Raw genomic sequence first — 12,633 nt, forward strand, 5'->3', positions numbered from 1 at the left:
ATACAACTACATTGAAAGAGATAACAGAGTTGAGCATTACACAGGTGTTGGATGGGACAGCCCTTAAGGTCCATTCCATTCCAGTAATTTTAATAAAATATTCTTTTGACTGCTGTCTGCTACATTCTTCAGTAAAATGTTTCCTTGCTCATCTTTTTTCTTTCCTATACACTGATTAGAAACTATGGTAAAAGTATTGTTATGGCACAGTGCTGACATTTTTTTATTAACAATTTTGTTATATTTGTTAAGTGAATGAACAGGTTAACAAATGAATATCAGTACCCAATGTCAATCATCATAAACAACTTATATATGAGGTTGGAGATGTAAGTTTACTTACTGTCGTAATTCTTGTTTCCTTATGCTGAGGGAATTCTGAGCTGTCTCCCCTTCCTCTTTTCCTTCTTAGTTTATATTGAATAGCTTATTTATAATCAGCTATTAGGTAAGGTAGTATATGTCATTGGTGGCAAAATTGGATTTCTTGATTAAAATTTTGGATAAAGTCTTTGAGGCAAATGACCATGTAATCTCAACACATCTTACAATTTCTCATATACAGAAATATACTCCCCAGGTATTTGGTGGCAAAACATTTGAGGCCCAGCAGCCATGAAAAGATAATCTTAGGGTTTTTTTTTCACTCTCACCAACTCAAACCAGTTGTTAGTAATAAGTTGGTAGCTAGTATTTTCTTCCTTTTTTTGTGTTTTTGTTGTTGCTGTTGTGTTTGAAACAGGGTCTCTCTCTCTCTGTTTCCTAGGCTGTAGTGCAATGGCATGACCATGGCTCGCTGCAGCCTTGACCTCCCAGGCTCAATCAATCCTCCCATCTCAGCCTCCTGAGTAGCTGGGACTACAGGCACACACCACCACGCTCGGCTAATTTTTTTTGTGCGTTTTTGTGGAGACGGATTTTCGCCATGTTGCCCAGGCTGGTCTTGAACTCCTGGGCTCAAACGATCCACCCTCCTCAGCCTCCCAAAGTCCTGGAATTACTAGCACGAGCTACTGGTAGCTAATATTTTCAAACAATAAAATGGATACTCTGGTATTTCTTATAATTTGAAACATTTTTTGTAAAATTAATTTTTTCTTTCACTCAGTTTTTAGTAAAAACCCATTTACTATTTCTTTTGATAACAAAGAAACTTCCTTTTTCTTACTGTCTCTGCAGTTTTCATGATCCAGACATTCAGAGGCAAGATGGCATTTTAAGCTTTTGGACTAGCATTTTGTTTTTCATTTTAAATCCCACATCTACCATTATCTGTTTCTTATATGAAGTAAGGGTTTATGTTTATTTGCTTAGCTTGTTTTGCTTTTTGAATAGGAAATATTTAATCCCTCTGTTGAAGGTTATAGAACCTCTTAGCAAGCACAGGTTTATTATGTACTGTCTTAAAGTAGCAAGTGAAACGAAGGGTTAATATTTTTTACAAACCACTTACTTGGATTTTTAAAAGTATAAAATACGTGTGTTTTATATGTATTACATATTTTGCATATATATTTTTTGGCTGGAGTAAGCCCTGATTCCAAAGTTCTGGAGATACAGACTAGCTGAAAGACATTTTCTGAACTTGAATATTCTAACTAAACTTTTCTTTCTTGTCAGCCACCAGCTCTGCCCACTTGGAAGACCTTGCTTACCTGGATGAGCAGAGACATACACCTTTGAGAACCTCTCTACGAATGCCAAGACAGAGTATGGGTGGTGCTCGCACACAGCAGGATTTAAGAGGTTAGAACCACAGAAGGGCTTTAAGGATGCGTGGAAACAGATGGAAATGGGACAAAGCCAAAAAGTTCCTTCGTTTCCTATTCCCATACTTACTTAAACTTCCCTTAAAAAGTGAAATGATCATTTTAGCATGTGACCAGTTCATTTCTGCTGAGTCTAGAGAAAGATAAACACAAATACATTGTACTCCTCATAGACAGGCATTGTGTAATTATCAACATTTGGAATCATTAGTTCCTCGAAGTTCTGAAAGAAGACAAATGTAAAGGGGCTGTGGTAATGGGGGAAATGACCTTTTTAAGATCTTGGATTTCAGAAGTGAATATTGCAGGTGAGCTGTGCTGATCATCATGTACAGGTTGAGCATTCCTAATCTGAAAATCCAAAGTCCAAAATGCTTTGAAATCCAAAACTCCGAGTGCCAACATGATACCACAGCGGAAAATTACACACCTAGCTTCATGTGATGGGTTACAGTGAAAACTTTGTTTCACAAAATGTTGAGTAAAATTACCTTCAGGGTATGTGTATAAGGTGTGTATGAAACATACGAATTTCTTCTTTAGACCCAAGTCCTATCTCCAAGATCTTTCATTATATATATGCAAATATTCCAAAGTCCAAAAATATCTGAAATTCAAAACACTTCTGATCCCAAGCATTTTAGATAAGGGATACTCAAGCTGTATTTTGCTAGGGATTTTTTTTTCATTTTTGTTTTAGTGGCCATTTCTAGTAACATGCAATACTTTTATTATCTTGGTCTTTTAGAAAGTGCCTATGATCCTGGCCTAACAAGTTCTACATAACCTATCCTTTTCTCACTCAGGCACCTGTTGCCTTACCTGCTTTGTGGCATGCTACATGCTTCTCCAAGCTGGCACTGGATCTTTTTAAAGATTTTCATTTTGTTATAATGATGGTCTAGTTGAGGAGCCTCTTATTGGTATTTCTGTCTCTCTCGTGTGCTCAAAATGAACCAAACTGTCTCTGATAGCTTTTAACAGATAGTCTCCTTTCTCTGGTATGTTAGCAATCTCTGTCTCTACCAAAAGTGTGTTTTTTATTTTATCTTACAGATTATTTTCAACTTTCTTTAGCTTTTTTCCTCACCGGTTGTCCTATTCCCTACTGTAAGCAGTATAGTGCCACATGCATAATTCCCACGGGAAGGAATTTGTACGTGTCCACTGTCCACTCTAGACATCATTGTGCTAACAGTTTGTCAGTGATGGCTAAGCAAATAGGAGCATAAAATAATTGATTGTATTGCAACAATTACCATACCTCCCATCAACAGCAGTTAGTTGATAACCTCAATCATACTTTTAGTTCCCAGTCCTTTTGTCCATCGTGCTTGCCAGTTCTTCAGTTTGCCATATACCAGTTGCATGGCATGTGCAACTGTGTATTTACAGTCCAGAAAATGGAAATATATCAAGCACTATTTTAGACTGATTACATCTAAAGCCTGAATAAATTTGATCAAGAGACCAAATAATTGATTTGCCCCCCGACCGGAATGCACAGCCGTAATAAAGAAGATTGGACAGAACTACTGATCTATAGGGACCTTCAGATTTGATTGAAAATCTGCCACATTGGCATCATCTTGCATCTCATTACTAAAAAACATACTGACATTGCTGACTTTATTTTCTGCTTTACTAACCATTGAATAATAGATGTTATACTATATAGAAAACAAAATTATTTGACAGATTTCAGCAGTGAAATTTTTGGGAAACCTTTATGTTGAGTTCTGTTGATATGTGATAGCACCTATCTGCTTCTAGTATCTGAAGATTTAATAAGGTGTTTAACAGATACATTCTGGTGAGCTTGATGTTTACAAATACCAGTTTTACCTGGAATGCAACAAAGATATTTTCCATTGCATTGATCTTCAGCTGAAACATTCAGTGAAACAACAAAAGCACATTCAGAGATTTTCCCAAAGCTTACCTAAATCTTTAGGAAAGGCTCTACCTGAATAATGAATTTCTAAAAATACTAATTTCATATTCCTTGCAAATAATGTCTTAACTTACTGTTTACATTAATATTTAAACTGGAGTTTGTCCATTGATGAAGATGCTATGATGTTAGTATTTCAGTTCCTTGAAGTCATCTTTATTTTTCAAGACCTTTCCTTTTAGCAGTCTAAATGGTTAGAACATGCCATCCAGCTGGGTACATTGAGCCATAAGAAGCAAGGTGTTTACTTAGCAGTGTAAAATGTGCTAAAACTAGTAATAACTTTAATTCAGAATTTTCAGAATTTAGAGTCCCTAAACAATAATCTTCTCTCAAAAAGTAACATGTTGTCTTGATTATTGTTTACAAATGAATTGTATGGCTTAGGATACAACTTAAAACACATTATCAAGAAAGGAAAGCTAACTTGGGCAGATAAACTTTCCTTATGTTTCTGCAGACCTGCTTGGCAAGCCTTTATAATTTGTGATTATTATATCCACAATGTTGTACTTTATTTCAGAAAAAGAATCAGATTTGTTTTCCTGCAATAATTGTTAAAAACATGTCACATCATGCTTTCTAATTTTAAGAATGTACAAATTGCAGTCATATTTCAGTTTGACATATTTTCCTTCTGATTTTGATTAAAATGAAACTACCCCAAAAAAAGTAATAAAATGAAAATCTTTTTTAGTCTGCATTAAGGTTTGTCTTTCCACTTTAGAATAGAGGTGTATCTTTCCACATTTTAAAGGAGTACTCCAACAAGTTCTATGAAACAGGGTTTTTTTTAACTTTTATTTTAAGTTTAGGGGTACATGTGCAGGTTTGTTACATAGGTATGAGTCATAGGGGTTTCTTGTACAGATTATTTCATCACCCAAGTATTAAGCCTAGTATCTATTCATTATCTTTCCTAATCCTCTCCCTCCTCTTGCCTCCTCCCACCAGTAGGCCCCAGTGTTTGTTGTTCCCTTTTATGTGTCCGTGTGTTCTCACCATTTAGTTCCCCCTTATAAGTGAGAACATGCGGCATTTGGTTTTCTGTTCCTGCATTAGTTCGCCAAGAATGACAGCCTCCAGCCTTATCCATGTTCCTGCAAAGGACATAATCTCGTTCTTTTTTGTGGCTTCATAGTATTCCATGGTGTATATGTACCACATTTTGTTTATCCAGTTCACCATCGATGGACATTGAAGTTGATTCCGTGTCTTTGCTATTGTGAACAGTGCTGCAGTGAACATATGTGTGCATGTGTCTTTACGACAACAATTTATATTCCTTTGGGTATATACCCAGTGATGGGATTACTGGATTGAATGGCAGTTCTGTTTTTAGGTCTTTGAGGAATTGCCACACTGTTTTCCACAATGTTTGAACTGATTGTGGAAAACACTCCCACCAACTGTGTATAAGTCTTCCTTTTTCTCCACAGCTTTGCCAGCATCTGTTATATTTTGGCTTTTTATTAATAGCCTTTCAGACTGTTATGACACGGTGTCTCACTGTGCTTTTGATTTGCATGTCTCTAATGATCAGTGACATTGAGCTCTTTTCCTTTTTTTTTTTTTTTTTTAATAATTTTACTTTAAGTTCTGGGATACATGTGCAGAACATGCAGGTTTGTTACATAGGTATACGTGTGCCATGGTGATTTGCTGCACTATCTACACATCATCTAGGTTTTAAGCCCCGCATGCATTAGGTATTTGTCCTAATGCTGTTCCTCCCCTTGCTCCCCAATCCCCCAACAGGCCCCAGTATGTGATGTTCTCCTCCCTATATCTGTGTGTTCTGCCATTGAGCTTTTCATCATAAGCTGGTTGGCTTCATGTATGTTTTCTTTTGAAAAGTGACTGCTCATGTCTTTTGTCCATTTTTTTAAATGGGGTTGTCTGTTTTTTTCTTAACAAATTAATTTAAATTTAAGTAATTAAATTTCTTAACTTAAACAAATTTAAAGTTCCTTGTAGATGCTGGGTATTAGACTTTTGTCAGAGACATAGTTTGCAAAATTTCCCATTCTGTAGGTTGTCCGTTGACTCTGTTGATAGTATCTTTTGCTGTGCAGAAGCTCTTTAGTTTAATTGGATCCTGTTTGTCAATTTTTGCTTTTATTGGAATCCGCTTTTGGTGGCTTCATCATGAAATCTTTGCCCATTTCTATGTCCAGAATGGTATTTCCTAGGTTGTCTTCCAGGGTTTTTATAGTTTGGGGTTTTACATTTAAGTCTTTAATTCATCTTGAGTTAATTTTTAAATGTGGTGTAAGGAAGGGATCCAGTTTCAATCTTTGCGTATGGCTAGCCAGTTATCCCAGCACCATTTATTAAATAGGGAGTCCTTTCCCTGTTGCTTTTTTTTGTCAGTTTTGTTGAAGACCAGGTAGTTGTAGGTGTGCAGTCTTATTTTCTGGTTCTCTATTATGTTCTCTTGGTCTATGTGTCTGTTTGTACCAGTACCATTCTGTTTTGGTTATTGTAGTCCTGTAGTATAGTTTGAAATCAGGTAGTGTGGTGCTTCCAGCATTGTTCTTTTTGCTTAGGATTGCCTTGGCTATTTGGGCTCTCTTTCATATGGGTTCCATATGAATTTTAAAATAGTTTTTTCTGGTTTTGTGAAGTGTCGTTGGTAGTTTGATAAGAATAGCATTGAATCTTACCAATTACTTTTGGCAGTATGGCCATTTTAACAATATTGATTCTTCCTGTTCACAAACATGAAATTTTTTTTTTTATTTGTTTGTGTCATCTCTGATTTCTTTGAGCAGTGTTTTGTAGTTCTCCTTTATAGATATAATTCACCTACCTGGTTAGCTGTATTCCTAGGTATTTTATTCTGAAATAGTTTTTTAATCACAATTCTGGTTTTAAATGATCCTAGAGATAGTAGTTAGTGCTTATATACACCATAGTGTACCCAGTAGATAACTAAGTTTATTGACTGACTGATTTCAAGTGTAGAGACTGTCTGAAATAATATCCTCTGGATATATGTCTAAAGAACATTTGAAGTGGCAAACCATGCATTGATTGGGAACTTTGTATGGGCAGAATCTTGTACTGTTCTGTTAAGAGCAGTGTTTCTCAAACTTTTTGGTCCCAGGATCCTTTTATATTCATAAAAAAATTACACAGATGGCTATGGCTGTCCCTCTAATCCCAGCACCTTAGAAGGCCAAGGTGGGAGACTTACTTGAGCCAGAAGTTCAAGACCGGCCTAGGCGACATAGAAAGACCCTATCTCTACCAAAAAAATTTAAAAATAGCCATACAGGGTGGTATACACCTGTAGTCCTAACTACTCAGGAGGCAGAGGTGGGAGGATCACTTGAGCCTGTGAGGCCAAAGCTGCAGTGAGCCATCATGAGCCATTATTGCTCTACTGCACTCCAGTCTGGGTAATAGAAGGAGACCCTGTCTCATTTTAAAAAGAAATTATTGATCTTATATTTATATGGAATAAATTGATATTATCATATTGGAAATTAAAAATAATACATTAAATATTACTTTGTTTAAAATAATATGTTTTAAAATAATAATAGGGATTGTTGAAATATTCATTTATTCATTTTTTGTAAATAATAGACCCATTACATGTTAAACTTATGTCAGCTGTGGAAAATTCCACTGTACACTTGTGAAAGAATGAGAGTGGAAAAAGGCATATAACTTCTTAGTGCTATAAATGTAGTTTTGACTTTGCAAACTCCAAGAACATATCTCAAGAATCTAGGGATCTCCAGATGACGCTTTTATTTTATTTTAGGATCACAATGTTTAAAAACAAGTTTTGTTGGCTCTACACCTCCAGAGAGCTCCCAAATCCAACTACTTTTCACCTCCTTCAGTACTGCCTCTCACTGAGACTATTGCAGTAGGCGAGTTCAGTGGCTCTCAGTGCGGTCCTGGGACCAGCAGTAGTGACATTACCTAGGAAGTTTTCAGAAATGCAGATTCTTTAGCCCCATTCCACACCTACTGAATCAGAAATTCTGAGAGTGGGGCTGGCAAACCATGTCTTAAACCTTCCAGGTGATTTCGCAGATCACACTTTTAAAACCACTAGTTTATCCAGCACCTATAAAGAACTCAATCAAATTTACAAGAAAAAAACAACCCCATCAAAAAGTGGGCAAAGGATATGAACAGACACTTCTCAAACGAAGACATTCGTACAACCAACAGACACATGAAAAAGTGCCCATCATCACTCGCCATCAGAGAAATGCAAATCGAAACCACAATGAGATACCATCTCACACCAGTTAGAATGGCGATCATTAAAACGTCAGGAAACAACAGGTGCTGGAGAGGATGTGGAGAAATAGGAACACTTTTACACGTTGGTGGGACTGTAAACTAGTTCAACCATTGTGGAAAACAGTGTGGCGATTCCTCAAGGATCTAGAACTAGAAATACCATTTGACCCAGCCATCCCATTATTGGGGATACACCCAAAGGATTTTGAGTCATGCTGCTATAAAGACACATGCACACATATGTTTATTGCGGCGCTATTCACAATAGCAAAGACTTGGAATCAACCTAAATGTCCATCAGTGACATACTGAATTAAGAAAATGTGGCACATATACACCATGGAATACTGTGCAGCCATAAAAAAGGATGAGTTCGTGTCCTTTGTAGGGACATGGATGCAGCTGGAAACCATCATTCTCAGCAAACTATCACAAGAACAGAAAACCAAATACCCCATGTTCTCACTCACAGGTGGGAATTGAACAATGAGATCACTTGGACACAGAAAGGGGAGCATCACACACTGGGTCCTATTGTGGGGAGAGGGTGGGGGGAGGGTTACCATTAGGAGACATACCTAATGTAAATGACGAGTTAATGGGTGCAGCACACCAACATGGCACATGTATACATATGTAACAAACCTGCACATTGTGCACATGTACCCTAGAACTTGAAGTATAATAATAAAAAAAAAAAATTCACTAGTTTAGAGGATATCATTGTAATTGAAGATAAGCTTTATGCCTCAAGGTCCATACGGTCTATTTACAAAAGTGCAAAAATGCGTAGTTTGAGAGCTGGTTACATGTTATTCATGAACATGGTTTAAGAGTACAGGCATAATTCATTTACCAGTTGCCTTAATAGTAACTGTGGTTATATGATGATAATGGTAGTCTTTTGACAGCTGAAGCAGAAGTTGTTGGGATAACATCTCCAAGTGGGATATTAACATCAACATTGCTTCATTAGTAAAAAGTCCTTTTTTTTTTTTTTTTTTTTTACTCTTCAAGACAGCTGTTTTGAACAACTGTTCTACAAAAATTGATGTTTCCAGAAACCTGGCCCAACAAGGGAGAGGTCATATGAGTCTACTGTCCAAAGTTTCGTTGCAGCAGCTTAATAGATTCCTAGCTGTCAACCCTCCAAGAGCTTGAATGCTAATGATAAAAGTCATAGAAGATTGTGTGCTAGTACAGAGTATATAGCAAGCTAACCTACTACAAGCGCCTTTTCTAGTCCCAAAACCTAATGTCTTTGATACATATTAATTTGAATTAATTTAATAAAGTTTTTAACTTAAAATTTTAAAGTTAGGCTGGGCATGGTGGCTCATGCCTATAATCCCAGCACTTTGGGAGGCTGAGGCGGAGGGATCACCTGAGGTCAGGAGTTTGAGACCACCCTGGGCAACATAGTAAAACCCCATCTCTACTAAAAAAAAAAAAAAAGAAAAGAAAAATTAGCTAGGCATGGTGGCGTGTGCCCGTAGTCCCAGCTACTCAAGAGGCTGAGGGCTTAAGAATCACTTGAACCCAGGAGGTGGAGGTTGCAGTGAGCCAAGATCGTGCCACTACACTCCAGCCTGGGCAACAAAGTCTCAAAAAAAAATTTTTTTTTAATTATTTTGGGGTTCATATTTTTAAATTTAATCACCATTATGTTAATGTGGAGTTATGCTAAAAATTATCCACCTGAAAATATCCACTCTTTCTGATCATCTTAATGAAAGCTCTCATTCCACAGAGGAAGATAGAAACTAGGTTTGCTGCCTATTACAAGGAAGGAAGAAATAGTTTATTTTTATGGATAAATGTAATAAATCTTATGATGGGTTATATAAAGGGAACCAGGAATAGTTAAAATATAGAAAGCAAATTCTAGCCTAGTGACTTCGAATGGTAGCTACTTGGGTTAAATTAACAACAAATTATTAATATTGAGACCTTAACCTGCCTGGTATTAAATTATAACCACCCTCTTCTACTTGAAGAAATTATATATTGCTAATTAAAACTTCATTTCTCAATATATGCTGGTTCCTTAGAACTTTCACTAAATCTCGTTATATAAAAGGCCATTCAGAGGCTTTGTGTTTAGTTATTAGCTACTTTAATAGACACTAGGTTGGAGGGCATATGTAGAAATGATAGTCTGATTCATTGGCAGAATTTATGTGAAATTGGCCCTGCCACAGTTAACTTGGTTTTATCAAAGCAATAAATTTAATTTTTATCAAATCCGTGCTTCAAACCATTTATGAGTCCTGTACTGTTCTGAAACAATGAATCCTTTATGAAGATGACTAAGATGCATGTCATGAAGCTGAATGCTCTTACATTAGCCTACTGAGTCACACATCCCTGAGGTTGCTTAGTCATCTTGATCGTTGCCTGGCTGGCTCTCACATTTGCAAGGGAATATTTCCATCAGTCTTTTCTGCCTCATTGTTCATTATTTCATCCCTACAAGTAAGGTTAAATTTTCTTCTTAAGTAGATTCAAAACCCAAGGATAAGGTTGCATGCATATAACTTCCTATACTAAATATTATATGGGTAGATTGTAAGTTTTAGTTGTATGAGGTTGTTCCCCTCACCCCCAACCAGCTCTTCTGCAGAGTACCTAAAAGTTTGAAAATGTCCTTGAATGTCTGCTAGATACTAGTCTGTGCTTTTTGGAGTAGTCTGGTTGTGATTTTTTTTAAAGCAAACCTCTACTTGTTGAAGTCACTCTATAAGAAAATAATTTAAAATAATTTATTAAATAAAGTCACTCTAGATATGTGCACAAATCTAATAAACCAGACTTATTTAGTAAAGTTTGAAAACCTTAACAGTAGCTGATACATGACAAGTTCTTCCACAAGACCTGCAAGAGAAAGATAACCTTTGAGAAAGAGAAGAGTTTATAAACCACATAATCTTCTAATATTCATATACTTACTTTAAAGAAAGGCTGTGGAGTAACATGAACAAAACTCTCATCTTGACATCTAACTCTGCAAGATATCTCACTGGAAATATTTTAAAGTGCCTTGAGTGCAGTAAAGAAAAATACTCCTAAGCCATTTTGATGTTTTGATCTAAATTAAAGAATAAGCTTCCTCAAAAGTGACTAGATCTATTAAAGTAACCACAATGCCAATAAATTTACCTAGATAACACTTTGCAAAAAAAAAAAATTGTAATTCAGTAAAATGATCTAAGTTTTTTAATCTTGTAGTATATAAAAGGTTTCTTGTGAAATAACTTCCCCAGATACTCATAAAATTACAGAACCAGATAATTTCATTTGTAGGGCCACAATGAAAGGCTATTTCATCAATGAGAGTTCACTTTAAAATGTTTTATCTTAAATTTCAATGAATTAAAATAGCCAGTTTTGATATTCCCAAAAATAAATGTTGTATATCACCTTAAAAGCCAGCACTCTAGGAGCACAAAACTTAAGACAACTGTATTGACATAGTTATAAATATTTTATCAAGTATTTCCTATTTTAAAAGCTTTACTGTTTTATGTTTTCTCTACATTTTGAGGTATTAAATGTGAGGAAGCGTATAAAAAAACGACAACCTCTGGGAGAATTGGGTTTTCCCTTTTTTTTTTTTGTTAAATGTTCTCCGAAGATCTTTGTTCCGTTTCTGAAAATTCCACTCAGCAGTGACTCCAGATTTTTCTCAACAAATGTTTTCCCATAAGACCAATGTCAGAAAGCTGAAATTTAATATGCAAGTTATTCAAAGATTCAAAGTAAGAATTTTTTCAGAGTAAAATAAACCTTCCCCCTTTTTTATCCCCCCATTAATAGAAGGCAATGGACTTTGTAAAACACTAAGACAAATGTTAACAGTGAGACACTCTTCAAAAGGTATAAAAGTGATAGCATGCATTTACTGGAGTTCTTACTCTTTGTGGGCACAGTGCTTAGAGCTTTAAACATATTCTTATTTAATCCTCACAACTCTTTAAGTAGTGGTAATAAGGAAACTATGTCGTAGACAACATAATATAAAAAGCAATCAGTAATACAATCATAGCAGTACATTGGCTTATGGTAGATACCCTGTACTCTGCGGTATTGGAGATGGCAAAGACTGTTGAATATTTCAGCAGGAGCTGTGGTCAGAGAGGATACCTGATGGTTCATTCACCCAAACCAGCTTCAACTCCTCTCTTCCTTAATAGTACCTCAGTTTTCCTTTCATTTGAGCTTTAAATCTTGGAATCAGCATTGAGTCACCATCTACATTATCTCCTATATCCAGTCAGGACCAGACCCTGAGGGTCCAGCTCTCACAGAGTTTCTCACATTCTTTCTATATTCTCCATTCTCAATATTGCTAATTAACTTGCCTCCCTCCTCTGGTCTTTCTATCTTCTTCTTTGTTGTTGTTGTTGTTGTTTTCTGTTTTTTTTTTTTTTTTTTTTTTTTTACTTTTATTTTAGTTTCCAGGGTGCATGTGAAGGTTCGTTACATAAGTAAACGTGTGTCTCAGGGGTTTGTTGTACAGATTATTTCATCACCCCGGTATTAAGCCAAGGACTCAACAGTTATCTTTTCTGCTTCTCTGGTCTTTCTGTCGTCTAATCAGTCTAATGCCTGGCTGCCAAAGTAATCTTTCTAAAATGTAGC

The 12,633-nt window shown here is 36.0% G+C and overlaps 1 protein-coding gene across 4 annotated transcripts in view; it reads left to right on the forward strand.

Annotated features, from left to right (window-relative positions):
- TANC2 (tetratricopeptide repeat, ankyrin repeat and coiled-coil containing 2) overlaps positions 1-12,633 on the forward strand; it is a 475,420-nt gene that overhangs the window by 307,869 nt on the left and 154,918 nt on the right. For all 4 annotated transcript variants that reach the window (XM_015120072.3, XM_077972346.1, XM_077972347.1 and 1 more), the window contains one exon: positions 1,621-1,746. In XM_015120072.3, coding sequence (XP_014975558.1) covers positions 1,621-1,746 — 126 coding nt within the window. The remainder of the gene's footprint in view (positions 1-1,620; positions 1,747-12,633) is intronic.

Source organism: Macaca mulatta, chromosome 16, assembly GCF_049350105.2.
Source record: "Macaca mulatta isolate MMU2019108-1 chromosome 16, T2T-MMU8v2.0, whole genome shotgun sequence".
In the NCBI taxonomy this organism is placed as follows: Eukaryota; Metazoa; Chordata; class Mammalia; order Primates; family Cercopithecidae; genus Macaca; species Macaca mulatta.